We start from the raw sequence: 20,981 nt of genomic DNA on the forward strand, positions 1-20,981 counted from the left end.
TACCTTCGCTAAAGTACTCTCTAGCTTTCTCGTAATTTTCCAAGTCCTGTCTTGTGGTTTGGGGGCGCCTCTCCGCCTGTGAAAAGAAACAGACACACACACACGAGAGAAAAACAAGACATTTAAAAGTAAGTAAAAAAAACGCATTTAAAAAAAAAAGTGACACTGTGGTTTAGGGTAAGACGAGCCAGGCAGCGGAGTGAAGAAGTTGACTCCGGGGGGTAGTTTTGGGTATTTCGCATTTACCTCAGAATCAGACGAACTGCTGTTATTTTCCGACTCGTTCACAAGCGAGGATTTTACGTCGTCCAAGTCCCTCTCCGCCGAAACATTTTCGGAGATTTTTTCCTCCTGCTCCCCTTCATCTTTAAAGGGGATCATCTCGTCGTTCGCCCCCAAATCATCCCCACCGCCTCCGTTCAACTGCGGCATATTTGCACGTTAAAACAGTTTTTTTAAATCCAATAGATCAAAATATATTATTAAAAAAAAACCTTTTTGTTTGTTCCTGCTGTATCCAGTGCCGCTGCACCCGGCTCCCGTTCAGGACAAAAACCTTGCAGCAGTACTTAATCGGGTCCACTTTCTCTGCAAAACACAAGTGGTGCGCGTTTCGGACCCCACGGTTCAGATATTCTTGTAGATAAACATTTTCAGAATCTCCTTTTCATGGTTATAAGCAAAACACGAATGTTTTTTTTTTTTTTTAAATATAGCTTGAAGTAATAATCCACAACTGCTTAAAAATGTAATTGCAAAAGTAATAACAACACAACGCAAACAGATTTTAAAAAGCCACCGAAACACAGAAAGGCGAGTCCGTCGCTCAGGAGCGTAAACTTGCGGTTCTGCTCCGTTCCACGCTGGTATCGACGACCGGAGCAGCCTCGGCGTGCTTGCCTTTTGGAGGTAGGTGCCAAAAAATAAAAACGAACAAAATGAAAGAAGTTAAAATCATCTCGTAGGTTCCATTGGAGCCGCGGTTCGGGTTTATTTTTTTTGCGCTGGTACACCTAAAAAGTTAGGACGGAGTCTGACTCTTCGAACTTGCGCGGAGCGCCCGCGTATGTGAAAATGTACACACGGAGGCTCTTACAAAAATAAAAAGTTTCAGCGACGGAGTTCAGTCTGAAAACAGGCTGGACCCTGACTGTGTATTCGCCCGTCCCTTTCTCGGTTGCGGTCGCCACTAAGTTGCAGTGCTCGGGTATCGCTATCGGCCACTCTGCATAGCAGCAAGTAAGAGCGACCTTCCCACGGCGAGGTCGAGCAGGAATGTGCGGAGATGTTAGTTTGGAAGGAGACGGGGAGAGTGAAGGCTTCGTTAGAAACACAGAGGCGGAGTTTGCGATGAAAACCGAAACTCCATTCAAAACAGCGCGTTGACGGGGGCCGGGCGGGGGTGCTGTGTCGAAACAGGACTGTAACATCTCAGCCATACATTGTTACAATAAAGTGTGTGTGTCTGTGGGTTTTTTTTTTTTTTTTTTTGAAATAATATAAAGCAGCTGTGTACAGACAAATTGCACAGGCGTACTAATAATGGTGCATTTTGCACGGAGTGGTGCAAACCGGTAATTATTTAGCACCGCCTAAACAAGAAATATTTTATTAACATTTGACTTGTTGAAAGTTTAGGATATTCGATGATTTAATGCAACATTATTATTATTATTATTATTATTATTATTATTATTATTATTATTATTAATAATAATAATAATAATAATAATAATAATAAAAATACAAAACTCCACCCTCTAAAATACGTGAGTGGTGATAATTGTTATATATACATTAACCTAAAAACTTTGATCTACCAATCGGGAAACTCCGAGATTCAATTAACAAAGGCGCCGTTTATACTGGCATCTGATCGAAATAAAACTTCCCGGGACCGTACTCCCCCACAGCAACCAGAGACGATGACCCTCCGATTTCAATCGCGGAATAATTCACTCTCCCGTTGCGTTTTAATTCATATATTTTGTGAGAGGCTACGTCCCATCACGGCAACCGAAACGGGTCCTCATCCGAGTTCAGCAGCTTTAATTAGCTGTTAATACGCAACGTGACGCGTCACAGAAATGCAACAAAACAAACAAACAAACAAGTAAATAAATAAATAACAGGTGTCACAGCGCTTCGCCCCACCTTGACCAGCCGCGCCGGACTGAGACACAGGGACGGGGGTGTGATTTGTCCCCCCGCGGGAGGGTCGCCCTGTTTTTGGGCAGAGGTGAGATAATCTCCCTGGCTCGATATGGGCCAGGCTGAAGCTGGCGAATGTGTTACACAGCTTTGAACCCCAAACTCTTTCTGACAGTAACCAAAAACCGCAGCTAATGAGTTGAGGTTTTGTTTTTGCTGTTATTTGTGAAAGTATGTATGTGTTGAATTACTTTTAGAAAATAAATTAGTCAGAACTCTTTTTAAATTTTTTTTTAAAAACTCTCGTCTGGTCGAGAATCTGATCAGCCTTCCCAACTCAAAAGGCAAGCTTGGCTAGAGGATTGATTTTAATAATTAACACGTTTGCGCCTTGTTTATTCTGGGGGATAAACACAAGGCTTTACAAAATCTCCAGGAGGCCTTGTGTTTATGTGGTAGTTTCGTTGGCTATATCGGCTTCTCTTATACTAAAATCAATACGTCAATTTTACTTGAATCCCGGGGTTTTGCTGTGCGTTTATCATAGTTTACTGTGTTTTTTTTTTTTTTTTTTAATATTAAGCTTTGGTATATCTTTCTAGGTTTTTTTTTTTTCGTGGCTATTATTTCACTGTGTTTAATTAAAATCTGATTTTTTTTTTACAGTGGTCAAATTGAAGAGGAAGAAAACGTGTAATGCTACTGAAAAAAAATAATCTCGCATCCGACAAGCAACAGAACATTGAAAATACTCCATCCGTGCGGTTTTACTAGGATTTGAAATGGTGCTGTGAGTCCTGCTGATTGTACCCCAGTTATAGTGCGGTATAATTGACGGGGTACAGGTGTACAAAGTGCCGTGTGTGTTGAAACGCACCCCCCAACCCCCCGAAAATATCTAAACAATTCATTGCCTGTCCTTAATTACATACCCTCAGAAAAAAAAAAAAAAACTTCAAAGACACAAGTTTGTGTTTATTTATTTATTAGACAGAGCGAAACCAAGAAGTCCCCATCGAGATGAAACGTGCATTTGAAGGAGGTCCCGGAGACTGAAGGAAAGGCTGCAATAACACAACAGCGACATGAAGCACAACTGCGCTGAGGTGATACGGGAAAGGTACCTCGCTGCATTGTAACATGCTGTATCCCTTATTAAAATGATGTTTCATGCGATTACCCTAATTAGCAATGATGTCTATCTATCTATCTATCTGTCTATCTGTCTATCTATCTGTCATTATTTTGTAAGGATTATATGGGCACATTTTACCTTGTCTTTTGCTCTGTGATGGCTTTGCTAGCGAGCAGCTATAGAAAGTATCAGTTGTACAAAGAGCCATACACATATTTATAATGCAGCCCATTGTTTAAACATACCTGTTGCTGGCAGATTAATGACAATTATGCTTGCGTCAGTGTGTTTTGTGTTAAGACAGTCTGCCCCAGCCACCCACCGCACCCTCCCTGGTGTCTACCCAGTCCCCAGCCCCTCACCACTGCCCCCAGGGGCCCCCCAGAGCCCGAGGAAGCAGCTCAGAAGCGCAGTGTCACAATAAGAGGCTATGAAATGAACTTAATTACACGCCAGGCCCCTGCGTTAATGACAGGTTGGCGCACGCGAACAATGCAAGCCTCGCGGTTTTTAAGTGCAGTTTATCAGCTGGGATCAGACAGCTTGTTTTTTTCGTGGCTTTAGCCTGGCTTTGCACTGATACCCGTCCTGAATAGGAATCCACAGGCCCTCCCAATAAGACAGCACCCTCAGACTGTACCGGGGCACCCTGGCTGTTTGGTAAAATTATTAGGTTTTTTCGTCAGTGTTTCACCAAAGATAATCAGCGGTCGCCACTCCCTCCCCACACCACACACACACACACACACACACACACACACACACACACACACACACACACACACACACACACACACACACACACACACACACACACACACACACACACACACACACACACACACACACACACACACCTTGTTCCAGCAGCATTCTTGTGAGGGAACATGTTTTTTGTTGACGTCTCACTTCAGTGAGAATCTGTTCTTGCCCGGTAGCACACAAGGCCACACTGAACATGAAAAATATACAGTGCTGCCCAAAATGAGAGAGGCGGTCCCCCATATAGAGGTGTCCCCTAGGAAAGCGTGGGTAAGCGCTGTAAAGACCAGAGAGGGAGGTATGGTGAAAATGGTAATGGTATATGGTAAATGCATGTCAGAAAGCGACTGTGGGAGAAATGGTTCCTATGAAACAGCATAGAGAGCTGAGCACTCTGCACCACATTTCCCCTTATAAGAAAGTGACTAAAGGAAGGCTGGCCCGCTGGAAATCTCAATCCCCTTGCAGGTGGGGCTGTCTGTGGCTGTAATGATTGAAGCTGGTGTTTCTGTCTTCCAGTTTCAGTGTTATCTGCTGGGGGGCTTGGCGCTGCACCTGCAGACAGGTCCCACAGCTATTCAGCAGCTCACAGTGCTGACAGCGCAGTAAATAACTCTCTATAGAGATTGACATCTCCTGCGGGCCAGGGAAAAAAATAAGATGAATATCGTGGTCCTCTTCATTAACCACGTCATTGCCAGTGGCCGGGAACCCTGTGTAAGCCCTGGGCTGGTTGTACAGGTAGCAGTCGGTCGCTGGTAACCTTCGCTGACCGCAGCTTAAAAGGTGTTTATTTTTTTTGTAATTTGTACAGGATTGAAACTTAAAGACAGCGGGCTGTTGAATAGTTTCCATTAGGCTCTGTTCACAATCAAGTACTAAGTCTTACCTGTTCAGTCCCAGCATTTATGGGATTCTCCAGACAAGCTCAAAGCATCTCGGGGCCCGGTGAAGGCAGATTAAGAGAAAAATGATAGCAAATCAAAATTCCAGTACAGGACTCTCCCAACCACTCTGAATGATTTCAAACCCCGCAGCCTGAAGCGAAGTGCTCCTTACATTTCATATCACTCTGTGGTTTGGTTCTAGTTTATTTTTGAATTGAAGTGGTGTTTTTCTTCTTTTTTAAAGCCTTCAGCTTTACCTTCATGCAGAATTTATGAATGGGTGTTTGAAGATGTTATCGGGTATTCTGTACAGGAGCATGCAGTGCATCATGGGAAATCTGAACGGAGACGCGTCAAGGAATGGTTTGGTTACTGATGTAGTGTTGTTAGGAGATCAATACAGACAATCTTTCACAACAACAGATATGTAAAATCTCCAGGTTATTCGACGCTATGAACATCCGTTGTGTATCCTCTCTATATAACAAAATACAAACATATTTACAGTACAGAAGTACTCTGTGATTGAGAGAGGCATGGAAGCACAGTGAACCCACAGACATCTAGGGTCAGTGCAGGCATTGTGTGTGTTGCCAGCCATGTGCCTGTTCATTTTGGTGCCTGTTTTGATTAGCGAGAGGCACCACCGCTGTCAGCGTGTGCGTTTCCTTGTTGCCGGGGGTGGTAGTGAGGAGCGGTCCCCCTGGCTTTAGATAAGCATGCAGTCAACATGTCAATAATTTATCTTTCATAGAATTTAATATATGAGGACTTGAATAATTCATCTCTCCGACAGTGCTGGCTGCCAGCATGTCTTCATCTTTATTTCAATTACTCTGAGACTTGATTATATACAGCTGCATCGTAGGGTATTAAATGTTGAATGTTACTCTCATGAGTAAAAATTTAACGCAGGAGTTAACACACTAATCAAAGATGTATCATGCATCTCCCCCGGCAAGGGTACCGCTAGCACCGACGTCCTTACTAGGCAAAACTCCCATCTTATAGACCCTTATCCTTTCTGAGTAATATTGATGTCAATTGATGTTTCTGCAATAGGTCCTTCATGGAAAATAATACTTTTCTGTTGCATTGCATTTGCCTGCCTTAACTTTAATGCAGTTCAGTGAGAAAATAAACAGCAAGACTTTGAGCTGATATATGAAGACTACTACAGGAGCAGCTGACAAACCCCCTCTCTCAACCTCGGAAGTCTCCTTCAGAAAGAATCTTAAGGAACGTCCTTACCAAGTCTTGTCATAATTGAATAGGGATGGGATAACTAGAATCTTTCAATTCCCATTTTACAAAATTAATAACAGTACAAATAAGTTCAGAAGAGACAGCCAGAGTTATAAATGCATGAAACTGGGGTACGTTTAGGGAGACCTGACCCCAGTGAAAGTAACGCTCCCTGGTGTTAATTTTAAACTGTGGCCCCTGCATCCTTATAGTGTCTTGTTTTGTTATTTTGTACTTTTTAAAATTTCGCCCCGTGGATTGTCACAAATCAAAGTCTCACGTCTGCCTTTTCAAAGGCTGTGCCCTGCGTCAGATGAAACCTACGTACTATGACAGAGGAATCGAAGTCCCTCTGAGGGAGAGGGAGAGAGTGGCAACGAAAAGGTTAACTTGGCTCGTCTCTTGCAGATCAAAGGCAGGGAGTAGGATAGGGGATCTCTTATTGAACTGCGTCTTTCCCTCACATCACCATAACAACAGTGCTGCCAGTATCAGTCCAGTTCATCGTAGAGAAAAAAACATCTAATGAGCTCTATTTGGAGAGAGCTTTCAGTACAGCCATGAATATTGAACCAGCTCGCATTTTCCAGATGCTCTCCACCCATCCGCGTTGTTTCAGGTTATTATCAGACGCACGGAGATAGGAGAGTACGAAGAAAAGATCGTTTGATGGGCTGCTAAGCCTTCTTGCGTTCCGGATCAATGCGGCCCATTCAATTAATCAAGCCTGTCTAAAAAAAAAAAAAGCTTGGTTGTTTAAATCACTCAAAGAACGGGACTTTAAAGTAAAACCCATAAATCCTGACGCGTGTGCTTTGTAAAGAGACCCACGCACTCGCAAGCTCTTGACACAGACTTCATGGTACTACGCTGAAGTTCTCGGTTTGCTTGCCTTGCTTTCCAAGAAGTCTGCCACTGCTTGACTTCCTCTCATTTCAGCCCAGCGGTGACTTCTGGGTCAAAGCATGTTACTGGCTGAAAGCATGTCAGTCAATAGGGGAGGCAGCTGATTGGTGATTGACAGGAAAGAAGCCGGTGAAAGGGAGGGGAGACCCTCCAGCTAAATTGACCGAGGGAGTGCACGACAGTCCACGAGTATGGTTTGGAAAGATATTTAATATTTGTTAATGGAAGTGCAAAATCGGTGAGATTTCTCAGATTTTTTTTTATAAGCTACAGTTGCTTTAATTCTAGTCCTCGTAGCTCATGCTGCGGAGTCCTGCGAGTAGCCTGGCTGCAATATCCTTTCAGATGAAATGCATGCAGCCTGCAATGGAACCGAGAGATGCACTGGTCTATTTCCACAGTCCTGTGTAGGACTCCTTGTGCAAGTCTGTTCATTTTAATGTCATTTGTTCATATTTCACATCATTTATTTATTTATTTTTATATGCGAGGGCCGTCTTTAAACCGCTTCAGTCTTCGGTGTGTTCTTCAGCATTTTGAAATGTGATAACTATTACAAGGTGATATCGTTTAAAGGTGCGCTCACTTTAATGGAATCAAAGTCGGAAAAATGACTTTAAAAACAGGCAAAATTGCATAAGAGGACGTACACATGATTAGTCTCTGCCTGTGTATCGATCTGCCTCTCAGCGTCTCTCTCTGTTCTGTCAGAATACACTCCTCTCTGCTGGATCTCATTAAATCTTTCAGAGCTCTAAAGGGTTAACAACAGCTGTCGAAAACCCTCTTTAGATCTACACTGACATCTCTCTCCCTTTATCTGTGTACTGTCAATCTCTCTCCCTTCTTACCTCTACCTATCTCTTCCTTTCTCTCTCCTTTCTATCTCTCCCCTATTCCCCTGTCCCTCCATCCCCTCTCCCTATCCCTCTATCTCTATCTTTCTCTCCGCCCTGTCAATCGACCGCTCCTTTACTCCCCTGCCGTATCGTTCCCTCTCCCTCTCTCCCCTTCTCCCTGTATTCTTATCACTTTGCTGTTTTCACTACAAGTGAAATAATGTAGTGAACTGAACACGCTGTTCTAGTTAGACCCCCAACTAGGGAATCATATAGACTGAGCATAACTTCTCTAGACTTTGTTATAGCACACTTTTACCACTGCATTCCTCCTCTCCCCTTCCCCCTTCTCCCACCTCCTCCCTTCCACTCCTCTCTGCCCCTTCTCTCTCTCTCTCTCTCCTCTCCCTCCCAGTCTCTCACATCCTCTGCTGAGTTTCCCTCACTGATGTTGTGTGCTGTGTGAGAGAGACAGCTTGATTGACAAACTGTAGGGGTCTCCACAGGGCTCATTAAAACGCTGCTACCTTTGGGTTAGCATACGTGTGTGTGTGTGTGTGGGGGGGGGGGTCAGTGTGTGTGTATGTGTGTATGTGTGTGCGTCCCTTATCGAAGCTGGCTGCAGTATACAACTAAAGCACAGCAAGATGACAGCATGCAATAGTTCAAGCAGAGTAACGCACACAGAGAACAATCCAAACCAAACCGTGTATATATATATATATATATATATATATATATATATATATATATATATATATATATTATATATATATATATATATATATATATATATATATGTATACACACACACACCAGAGTAGAAATACAGCACAGATTAATGATAAATGCTCATCAAGTGATTGACACTGGGAACTCTCTCAGCACCTGCATTAGACAGATCCACACAGAACTACCCCCCACCCCCCCACGAAAAAAATATGTTGGAGTTCTCAAAGAATAATGATTTGATTCCGAGGTGCTTGGGTGTTCGACTGCAAGAGGAGAAGCCAGCGAATTTGGAATTATGTTGCCGTGTTGTTTATTTGGTGTCAGGTTGTTTTTTATCTCCTTTGAAGTAAATGGAAATCTATCCATTAGTTTTCAGCAACACTTTCCATTCTCCAGTTACGGTGGATTTCTGATACAATTGTGTGCTTACAGAGATCATGCACAAAGATGTGCACATGAAGCACATTGTAACGATGCATGATAGCATTGCAGGATAGCATTGCAGGGATGTGTAACGATGCATGATAGCATTGCAGGGATGTGTAACGATGCATGATAGCATTGCAGGGATGTGTAAGCATGCATGCATTTACTAAGTAACTACCATGTAATTACACAGTGATCAGAGACACAATGGAAAGCACGGTCCTGGTGCGACGGCACACTGCCTGCCTGCTGCTGATCACAACACTTCAAATCATCAGCTTGTTTGTCTGATGCATGACAAGCTGCTTTCAGACTTCAAAGCTTACCGGTACATTTCTCTCAGAGGAAAGCAGACCACTTGCTTTTTTTATTTTTCAATGTATTTTATAAGTGGATCTCAAAAAATGCCCTTATCCTCATTGTGAGATGAAAAGGCTTGTTGTTTTTAGAGCTGTTTTTCATGTTGCCTGGTATTCACCACCTAGCAGCTGAAGGTTATGAACAATGCTCTTACTGCTTTGGTTTCATATATAAGCCTGTGTGAAGTCTCTTGGTATAAGGGCATGGTTGAAGAGGAATGAAAGTATGGGAGCTAAGGATTTGTACACACGTTTGCTATACACCAGCGCAGTACAGTCTAACCATACCCTGATGCAAGCCTCTCACAGTAGAAGCACAGCAGAGTGTAGTAAAGCACAGTGAAAGCGTGGTAACATGCTGGAAAGCCCAGAGAGGTATGGTAAAGCATACAAAAAAAGCATGAGAGGTGAACCATAATAATCTATGGTAGATTCGTAGCATAAGCAGAGGGAAAGCATGGGGAACATGCACTGTGGTAAACCTTTAGAAGGGAGAACAGTTTCATTCAGAGCTGTGTAGATGGATTTCCACTGATTTCTTTCTCCTAAATTCTAAAACACGCGTCACCTTTCGCACAAGCCCAGTACACAAGCATCTGCAGCTTCCTGTGTGAGTGTGATACACTGAAGAACCTTAACAGCATGGCCAGCAAAGAGAGTGTCCCCAGTGTCACTAACTGTGTAACCCTCCCCCTCCTCGGTCCCCTCTGCTGTAAAACGAAGTCCAAATGTGTCGAATTTAACTATTAAATATGCAAGACATTTTAAATGCTGTTTTCAAGCTTCTTTAGCACCACAGGGCTCTCATTCAGCGCTGAATTTACAGCCTCCCCCTCAAGCGACCTGTCAGTCTCCTTTGTGTCAGCAGTATTTACGAGGCTCATTACAGAGACAAGGACGGGGCTACCTGTGAACAGAGGCTGATTTACACCCATCAAATCCCATTCAGCTCCACTTTGAAAAGTTTCCTGCTTTATTATTGATGTTTTGTCAGCGTGTTCCATCTCTTAAAGCTCCCCAGTTCACACGTTGGCTGCTGCAGAGGTACATTTGTAGAAGCCGTCTTGGCTGATTTAACCCCCCTTGGGTCTATTCACTGCGTTCCTGGCAGACACAATGACTGCATGCAGGGCGCCACCTGTGTGCAATGCTGCTCACTACATTCCACACACATAAAGACTTTTTCAACTGCAATGACTCCCAGTCGTGTCCAGTTTGACACTGTCATTCTGTGAATGTTCTGACACCCTCCGGCTTCAGATTTGGAATCATTCAGCTTTCTGAACGCACTGTATCTAGTCATGAAACTTTAACATTATCACATTGAGAATATCAGGGTCTGGAGCAATGCTTCTGATCTACGGTAGAAGCCCAGTCATCCAAACAGATTGGGGGACATAGAAATAGTTTGTATGAATGGACGTTCGGACGAATGCAAGTTTACAGAAACTGCAATGCATGTGCATTTACTGTATAAAGGTGTATTGAAACATTAGCATTCTTCTCATAGCCCCAGACACTGCATTTCCTTAGTGTTTGAAGCATTCTCTAACTCTCTTGCATCTATGGTGAATTTATCCCCTGCTAAGCAAAGCTGCCTGATGCCGTGTCTTTTTGAAATCTGTCCAGCCATCCCTCACTGGCTGTAAAACTTGTCCTCTGGATGCAGTCGCCTATGGAAGAACAATGCTTCCCCTTGAAGATCTGGTCCCGAAATCGGAGAGCCCTTTTCCCTTTCTCACACGGCGCACGTGTACAAGCCTGTTCTCTCGCGTTGTCTTGACAGAGTCGCGCTGTTCCTCGCAGCGCTGTCGAGCTGCTTCAACAAGTCACTGTTTTGCAGTTTTCGTGTCGGTAGTTGTTGACCTTCCCGCACCGTACTCTTTAGCGAGTTGAACAGCGCGTTTGGCCTTTTCCAACGGCTCAATACATTTTCAGCTCGAGTGAGTGCTGTCCTTTCTCGTTCGCCCGCCACTTTGAATTTGTTGGAGACGCGCTTGCAGTGCAGTTAATTCAGATCGGTTTTGTTTTCACACACACTTTTCCCTTGACAAAGGCGTGTTAAACAGCCCGAAACGTTGGAAAGGTTGCTCTTAGGAGACTTGGTGGGCCAGTGGTTAGGCTCAGTGCCTCCTCTTGTGTTTTTAATAACACTGAAATAAATATTGTGTCCTCCGGGATCGACGCAGCGAAACAGGAATTAATCCTGGGATTCTTCAATTCTTCGGCAGGATGTGTGTTTATTTGATCAAGACAAAAAAACTAAATATGTAATCTATTAAGCAAAAAATTGTAACAGCAGCAAAATGATTTTAAAATGCGTCAGTACCATCCCGCGCTGGGCTGAGATACGAAAGAGGGAGAAGATCACAGGCTTGACATTCCTGACCTGAAGTAATAGCACAGCTACAGTGTCTTGACTAGTTGTCTTCCTGTTTAGTTTACTTTCATTAAAAATTGTTTTCTGTTTCAGCCATTGCATCCTGGGGGTTTAGAGCACTGCTTCTACCCCAGAGCACCCTTCTCCCTCTCGCTCACACACAGCATGCAATCTGTTAGAGTACCCTTCTCCCTCTCGCTCACGCACAGCATGCAATCTGTTAGAGCACCCTTCTCCCTCTCGCTCACACACAGCATGCAATCTGTTAGAGCACCCTTCTCCCTCTCGCTCACACACAGCATGCAATCTGTTAGAGCTCCCTTCTCCCTCTCGCTCACACACAGCATGCAATCTGTTAGAGCACCCTTCTCCCTCTCGCTCACACACAGAATGCAATCTGTTAGAGCACCCTTCTCCCTCTCGCTCACACACAGCATGCAATCTGAAATGTTTAAATGACAATAGCTGATCTATTTATTATTCTTCAAACCCGGCTCCCATGCTTTCACTGTGCTTTATTACACTTTGCTGTGCTTTTACTGTGGGAAGCTTTTATAAGGGTTCTTATTGCGCAAACTAAAGTACTTTTTTTTTATTAACTAAAACATCTTGTATTGTCTTTAAATGAAGAGCCTCTTTTAAAATGAAAAAAAAAAACTAACAGAAAAAGTTTCTTTCTTTTTCTATAGTGCTCCTTCTTATCACGGCTGTCACCTGACCTTTCACCTTCTTTTAATCGGGGAGCAGCATCCTGTAACCTTTGACCCCAGAGACAATGGCTGCTTGACCGTTTCCCAGTGTGCGCAGTCAGTGGGAACAACAGATACATGAACACAGCGCCTGGGAAACAAACTGTTTATTGTGTGGACTGAATCTCTTACTTTCCTGTCCTCGACTTCCGGACCGTCTGCCTGTGTGGCCTCGCTCCAGGGGGAGGGGAATGCTATGTCCTGCCCAAGCTCTCAAAGACCCAGGATGTGGAGCTCAGCACAATGACATCCCGCTAACTCTCTTCAGTAAATGGCAGTTCCCATGAGCAATGGCTATTCTTTTAAGTAAGTGTGGCATTTACCACAAGTTGATATTACTTCAAAGCAATTATTTTGAATTGGGAGCTCCTCTCTGTAGTCTTTTATCTCTAACCACTAGACCACGCTGCCTCCCTCCCTCCCAGTCTCTCAGCTCTAACAACTAGAGCCACACTGCATCTCTCGATCCCAGTCCCTCAGCTCTAACCACTAGAGCCACACTGCCTCCCTCCCTCCTAATCCCTTAGCTCTAAACACTAGAGCCACAATGCCTCCCTCCCTCCTAGTCCCCCAGCTCTAACCACTAGAGCCAAACTGCTTCCCTCCCTCCCAGTCCCTCAGCTCTAACCACTAGAGCCACACTGCTTCCCTCCCTCCCAGTCCCTCATCTCTAACCAATCAGCTGGTGACTGGCTGTCCCAATCGCATTGACAATGGATAATGGCTGTGCTGATGTACTCCTCAGATGGGCAACAGACTCCTTTGTTGTGCCAATAAGGTGTTAACGGTAACCCTAATGGCCATCTCTGATTAACAGCCTGAGGGGAAGCTGCTGGGAGGGGGGGGGGGGGGGGTGGTGTGCTCCGTGGCGCCCCATGCTGGGCAGCTCCAGGATTATAGAGATTGATTTAAAGATGTAGAGACTAGGGTTTTAAAACCATTTCCCTACCCTGACTACCCCCCAATATTCTTGCCACCCTAAAACCCCCTCTTCCCCTTGTATTGTCTCCAGCAGGGGTAATGAGGGTATCATCACATCTAATGTAGTTAATGTAGGTCATCAAGAACTTCAAGCATGAAGCAGAAATGATTCGGGAAAACTAAGTCAAGTAGAGAAATGTTTCGCTCTATAACTTGAAGCACTCAAGATTGAGATCAGTACTAATGTTAACAAGAGACTTTTCAAAGACGATGATGGAAACAGTGTTGTGTGATTATGTGCTTACCAGTGTGTTGCAGTATAATGAGTACTGAAACCAAACACATTTCTTTAAGTTGATATGTACAGTTGGTATAACAGCGTCTCGTTGAGTGGGTAAGAGGACTGCCAAGCGAAGCTGAGAAACCAGACGACCCTCCTGTGCTGTAGGAAACAGGGTCAGCATGCATGTTAACTTGCTCAAGACTCGAATGAAATTGCCCTCAGCCTATCCTTAATGGCTGCTGGTCTCCACCTCCCATCAAAGCACCACACGATTTGGCACAGCACAGTCTGTGCTGGAGAGAGGACTGAATGGAAGGGAGGCAGGCAGGGGGTGTTCAGGTCAGGATTGATCTCCACCTCTCCCTCTCCAGCTCCATCTCTCTCAGGGCTGTGTGGGGAGTCTCTAGCCCCCCCCCCCCCCCCCCCCCCCCCCCCCCCTTAGCACCAAAATAAATGTAATAAATCTATTATGCAATGCTTGATGCTGGTTCCCCCTCTCCTGCAAATGGAGGGCATGTGCACTGCCGATCAGATTCTTCCTGAGAGTGATTCCCTGTGCCATTGTACAAGTCAGGCTGAGCCTCTAGTGGAACTGCTGTCCAGCTGGTAATAAAGGTGTGAACTGGAATTCTAATGGCCCCCATTAAGAGCGATGCTGATAAATCCACCAGCCCCAGGGGATCCCCCACCTCATTCACAAACACATCATCTACCTGCTATTCAGGGCACACAAGGGTGGGCTCGTGAGGGGGACCAAGTGTTAAGATTGCCCCACATACTGCATGCTCACAATTGCAGTTACACTACAGCAGTGTCAGACCTGCAAAATGTATATTTTCTCTATAGACTTGCATAGCGAATAATAGACATAATAGTACTGTAATTCCATCAAGGGGGGTCTGGTGGCAGAATAAAAAACGAGAGTGAAGGTTAATGATTATCAAATGGCAGAGACGGGATTACAAAACCTATTTTGCTGTACAGATCTACACAGCTATGGCCAGAAGTTGTGCATCCCCCTATTGAATGAACTCATTTTGCTTCATGAAGTCGAATGAAATACTGTGCTACTGTTATGGCTTCCAGTTGACTTTTCGTGATATCATTTTCTGTAGTTTCTTGATGTTAAATAAAAGATCTGAATTATTTTTTGAAATTATGTCTCAACCCTAAAGTTCTAGGTGATGCTAATTCTTTGTCTATAGCTGGACAGTAGCTTCCTTCAGTGTGTAAAGCCCTGGTTTCAGAGTCCTTTCTAATTGAATGTGATTGCCCTTGGTGATGGTATTAAGGGGGTCAATAGATGTCTGCCCTGGGGGGTAAACACTGGTCAAATTAATAAAGGGCGGAGGTATTAAGATCTCCTGCTGTTAAGATCATTAAAATAGACCCCAGTGTGTTTTCCATTTTTTTTTTTTTTTTGTTCTTATACAGCAAAACATCCAAGCTATATTCTCAGAGCTCTTTACTTGTTTCATTTAGGGTTTGCCTGAAGTGTGTCTGGTTAGTTTTAGAACATTTATTGGTGTGCTTGCTTTCAGAAAACAAAGAATAGTTTTAATTTGATTTGGAGAAGAAAAAACAATCGAGAATATAACAAAATGCAATCACACATGGAAGAGAAATATATATATATATTTAAGAAATCTTTTAAAATATATTTTTAAATATTGCAATATTCAAAAATGGGCACTCAAATATATTTTAAATATATATTTTTTCATTTGCATTTAATTGATCTATTTTACACATATTGCAATTATTAGTGTTTATTGAAGTGTGCATTGCAAAATAATACAGCAGTGTGCAAATGTATTTGAACACCCCACAGCTTGTGTAGTTTTGATTTGTTGTGCGTGTGAAATCAAACCACTGGAAGTGAAAATCATGAAACACTCAGTGATTGTCTAATTAGTCATTGTCTAATTTAATTGATGACTTTAAAAGGCCACACATGCAATTAATTTAAGAGAAAAGGAACACACAGCCACACATGGTAAAATGCATGAGACTTTTTAGAAGGTGTTTAAGATGCCTAATTAAAGCACAAAATGGTCTGACATTTTCACACATGAGTGCCTATTGTTTCCCTGATTACTGAGTGGAAATTGAGATTCTCACACCCAGAGGTTTTATGCAGGTCGGTATATAAAGGATATAAATGACAAATCTTGAGGTGTTGCAATAAATCTGCACACTGCTGTTCATGTATTACATTGCAAACGCATTGAAACGGACAGGCTGGTGGCTCCAGATCCTTTAACTTGTGCTGAAGAAGGGTTAATCAGACTCCACACCCAATGCCCGAAGTTACAACTGAACGACAAAGTCCCCCTGTATCTAAAGACAGTCCTATCAAAGCCAAGCGACACTAACAGATACGAAATCAAAACCTGGCACACGTGAACCAGTGGGTGCAGAACACTCGGAGCCTTATCAAACAATCCACTGTCTGATCATATTGACTCGTGGAATTAAATCCTGGCTAAGGAAATGGCCCATAGGCATGGAGCTTGCACACCTGAGAACATGTCTTTCAATTAGCAGTTGAAAAGAATAATCCCTATTGTTGTGTGCATACAGTGTGCTTCACCTCATTGGAAACTTGATAATGGCATGTGCTCTCTGTCCTGGGGGGATGCATAATCAAATAGAACACATTAGCTTGAGAGAATACACAACCACCCTCCAAAGTGCTCTGTGAAGAGTTCTGCGAGGGTGCAAGATAACAGCGTGCTCCTGTACGGGGGTGTAGGATATGAAATGGTTAGAGGTTTGGGGAACGCATTTCACGAGCGAGGAAAAGCTGTTTTGCCAGCCTGTTTTACCATTGCATTTTCCTTCTGTGCTTTACATATCAATCAATCAATCTTTATTTTATATAGCGCCTTTCATAGGGGACCACCAACACAAAGTGCTTTACAAGATGCAGTAACAACAAGAAAATCCATAATACTTTAAATACAGAGAAATGCATCATACATGATATACAGTAAAAACTTAATGCATAATACATTAAATACAGTGGAAAAAGCATAATACATGATAGCGGCATAATACATGAAATAGTCCATTAAATACAGTGGAAAGAGCAGAATACATGATAGCAGCATAATACATGAAATAGTAGCAGCTAATAGCAGATATCAGGCTTGAAGAGCATGGAGAGCATGAGAGAACATATGTAGGCGTGGTGATGGTCCAAGATACTGACAAGCCATGTTAGCAAGTGAAGTTAATGGAATCGACTCGGGCTGGGCATGCTGAGGTGCAGTCTCACTGCTTCAAGTCATGATACTTTCCTTAAGTACTCCGCAGACCAAAAATGTGTGTAAGAGTGGACGATGTTAAATGACCCTCTTGAAAACAAGCAGATTGTGCCAACTTAATTAGGTTTTCCTGATGTGTGTAAAATATAGATACATAAATATATAACTACATGTCATTTTTTACTATGTATGTAGTGACCCCTGGTGGCTGAACACTACAAGCGCTAGCGTTTTCAAGAAAATTCCACTACTTCTCTTAATAGCCCTATCTGAACATTCTTCCCATCTCAAATGACAAGCCCGCTTTGTGCCTGGGATTAGCAGGGAGGGAGGGAAGGGGGGTATGTTTTTAAACCAGGGGCGACAGTCCTTACAGTATCAGAGCTGGGGTAACACAGACAGAGTGACGTGGAAATGAAATGTACCCCCTCACCCTGCAGCAGTGACTGCCTGGAGCGTGGGGCTTCTGTTACAGTGAGACAATTGATTGTGTGTTGCGTGAAAGGGGTCCCGCTTTCTGTCATTCTCTTGACAGCACGCCCCCGATAACCGTGCGTCAAACTCAGCCCCCGGGCGCACACATACTGGGACAAGAGAAAGCAAACACCAGTCTGTCTAAATGTGGATGGTCACACATGTAATGCTAGTAATCAGAGTTATTTCACTGCAATAAATACCTGAAGACCAAGCCAGGGATTATATTACCTTCTTAAAATCAGTGCTTTAGAAACTCTAGCAGAACCATTAGCGGACCACAGCATTACCAGCAATGGAAGACAGACTCATTCCATTGCAGCTGCCCTTGTGCTACCATAGATAGCACACAGTTCCGTCACCATTGTATGCTTTGCCATGCAAGATCTTTTGAGAGGGGAAAGCCCATTGAAAAAGTTAGGGGGAATGCATTTTTCTATACCACTCAGTACCATCACTGCTGGAAACAAAAGCAAAACATTTAAAGGTTTTCCCAAGTCAGTAAGCTGTTTTAGAGCATCGTTCTGAATAGGAATTAAGATCATTGCTACAATGTCTTCTACGTGGGTGGTGCTACTGAAAAGTATTCTGTGCTGTAAATGTATTTGAGGACCAGACACTATTGTACTCAATGCAATTAGCTGGTACTGTGTTTGAGTTCCACAGCAAAGCAGGCAGGTGCGTTTCGTCAGCGTGTGTTTTAAAGCTGGTTTACTGGCTCCTGCTGACATCATCACTGCTTACTGCACTCGGTCCCTGCAGAGTGACCATTTAATACCTACTGTTTCTGACCAGACGAAAATATACGCTCGAAAAACCCTACGAAAGCCAGAACAGTACGCCATAGCTGAGAACACTGAGACTAATTCATGAAATGTGTGTGATGCGATTTAAAAAAAAACAGGAGCCGAGAGGCACTACAGAAGGGTGGAGGGGAGGAGCTGCAGGGGCTGGTCTGCAGACAGAGCCTCTCAGAGCAGGCAGACTGACTATCCAAGGCCCCTGCCTCAGGCCTCCTACCTCCCAGCTGAATCTGGTTACACCGGGCCCTGGAGAGAAGCTGTGGAGCTCTCTGTCTGAAACAATGCAGTATTATCTGCACGGGCCTCTCAAACTGGCAGAGTGAGGCTAGCATGTGCGGGGAGAAGGAAATGCAGGCTTTGCAAACACTGGCTGCCATTCATAAAACATCTTTTTCTTATAACAACAGCGGCTTCAAATAACTTATACGTAAAAAAAACCCAATATCTTAACCGAATGTAAGCACTGCAATGGGAGCACCAGAGCAGCTACAATGGAACGAGGCTGCAATTGGTGGAAAGGGGCCGCAGGGATATCGTATTTTGATATGCCGATACTGGTATTACACTAGCGTGCAAGTATTTCTGTAACATACACCCCCCACAGGCCAATTAGGACAATGCCCATGACGGAGATCAATAACATGGGCAGCTGGGGCCAAAGGTTTGGCATCACCCTATAGAATTAACAACGCTTTTGGCCATAGCTGTACATGTAGAAATGCAAGTGACAGACAGCTGTACAGACAGAGAGACAGCTCCATACATCCCTGCTGTCTGATACTTGCAATAGCTTATGCTAAATATTGTCAATGCCAAGTTTCATCACAACTGGATGAGCGGTTTCTCATATATATATATATATATATATATATATATATATATATATATATATATATATATATATATATATATATTAGGGTATCCTATCTTAGGGGTTGGGATAAGACTACGTTGACATTCTGTTCTGCTTTGAAATGCAATTGTGTCTGAACATATATCATGCAAAAAGATTGACACATTAAATTGCATTGCAACCATGCATAAAATTATTGCAATTATATGTAAGTACACGTGTATTTACTAGGATACTGCTCTGTAAATACACAGGAATTAGAGTCACTTCATGGAAAGTGTTACTATGTAATGATAGTGTGATGTGTGACACAGGGACGGATGACCGCCTCCCGTATATCCCGGTCGCTGGGTAACCTTCACATGCTGACAGCTAACCCACTGCTGTGACAGACAGACAGCTTGCTGCAGTATCAAAACAGCAGCTTTGCTTCCAGATCCACTGTGCTGCCGTTCTCTTTACGCTGATAAGCTACAATGGGTCCCCAAAGGGATTTTTCAACAGTTTCCTACAAGCAGTGTCTGGAATAAAAGCAAATGTGAAGAAGAAAAAAAAAACTGATTGAAAAGCAACCCTGAAAGCCAACTTGACTGAACAAACAGGTCCACTGAGGGCTACTGTACTGCGCTGTACCGCTCTGTATGCTGTGCAGAACACATGCAGCTTGTCTAATAAGTCCAGTGTTTAGCGAGTCCCTTTCATGGTCTTCAGCATGCTTAATATATTCTTTTTTTTTTTTTGTAACCTCTCCCCCCTTCAGAGTCTGAGGCTCTTGGCAGTAGGAGAGCTGGATCCATCTGTCTCCTTTTCCAACCTTGCATCCACACTGATGTGCTCCTTCATGAATCCCTCAGCCCCCCCTGGCGATGCCAGAGAGACGCGAGTCACTCAACACTGTGCAGAACTTCTTCAGACAGAGCTGTGCGGGGTTATGTGAAGGTCTGGATCTGCACACAGGCCTGCAGGCAATCTAAGATGCATGCTAGGGATCACACACACACACGCACACACACACGCACCCACGCCCACGCACGCACGCACACACACAGACACACACGCAGCCTTCTACAGTAGTCAACCCTTTAAAAAAAACTACCTGTTTTCCTATATTTATACTATGCATTTACCATGGTTTGCCATTCGTTATAATATACCTTCACAATATAACTCTCGGTTATATAATGCTTACCAATGGCTGCCGGCTTTATAAATTACACTTTGCTATGCTTTTACTCTGGCGTTTATAAAGACTAACACACTCTGGCTGATCGTACCTATGATGAAGCTGTCACCTATAATTGATGAAATACAATAAATATAGCAAAGATCGTGCACTCAACACGGCCTCAAATACGGCCATTCAAAATGTTTACAAGCGTCAGAAAAAGTTAAGGACACAGCTGAGTAAACAGGGAAAGGGCTTTAGGACCCGGGGGAACCTGAGTCGGAGCTGTTGCCCACAGAAGCGGGGTGTTGTGGGAAAAGATTCCAGCTTCAACGCCATGTTAGTTGAGGGCAGGCGTGTCAATGGGCGGGACTGGTTACTTAAGATTGTTAGCTCGATCACTCATCTCAGCCTGTGATTAAGTCTGATGTGTTTAAGAGAGCTCTTGATAATGGCAGCGGTGCAAACTGGGCACCATGGCGCTAGATTCTAGGTGTTAAAACTTGCAAAACAGTTTAGCACCAATTTCAAAACGATTTTGCACCCCCGCAACGCCCGCAGAGAACACCAAGGGGGGGGGGGGGGGGGGTTAGGGTTTGTTCAAGATCTTGGTCACACACAAACAAACAAACAAACAAACAA

At 43.6% G+C, this 20,981-nt stretch overlaps 1 protein-coding gene and 1 long non-coding RNA gene across 3 annotated transcripts in view; one reads left to right on the forward strand and one right to left on the reverse strand.

The window, feature by feature from the left end:
- LOC121303125 (transcription factor 7-like 1-A) overlaps positions 1-1,282 on the reverse strand; it is a 34,075-nt gene extending 32,793 nt beyond the window's left edge. Inside the window, exons 1-2 of the mRNA XM_041233604.1 lie at positions 247-1,282; positions 4-76 (exon numbers count right to left, since the gene is read on the reverse strand). Coding sequence (XP_041089538.1) covers positions 4-76; positions 247-432 — 259 coding nt within the window. The 5' untranslated portion in view covers positions 433-1,282. The remainder of the gene's footprint in view (positions 1-3; positions 77-246) is intronic.
- Positions 40-20,205, forward strand: LOC121303126. 2 transcript variants are annotated; one of them, XR_005947753.1, is made up of 4 exons: positions 40-128; positions 2,818-3,271; positions 12,512-12,877; positions 19,935-20,205. It is a non-coding gene; the product is annotated as an uncharacterized LOC121303126 (long non-coding RNA). The 2 variants fall into 2 exon arrangements; XR_005947752.1 differs by lacking the exon at positions 19,935-20,205 and having other exon boundaries at positions 12,512-14,202.
- The last annotated feature ends 776 nt before the right edge of the window (positions 20,206-20,981 follow it).

Source organism: Polyodon spathula, chromosome 31 (genome assembly GCF_017654505.1).
Source record: "Polyodon spathula isolate WHYD16114869_AA chromosome 31, ASM1765450v1, whole genome shotgun sequence".
In the NCBI taxonomy this organism is placed as follows: domain Eukaryota; kingdom Metazoa; phylum Chordata; class Actinopteri; order Acipenseriformes; family Polyodontidae; genus Polyodon; species Polyodon spathula.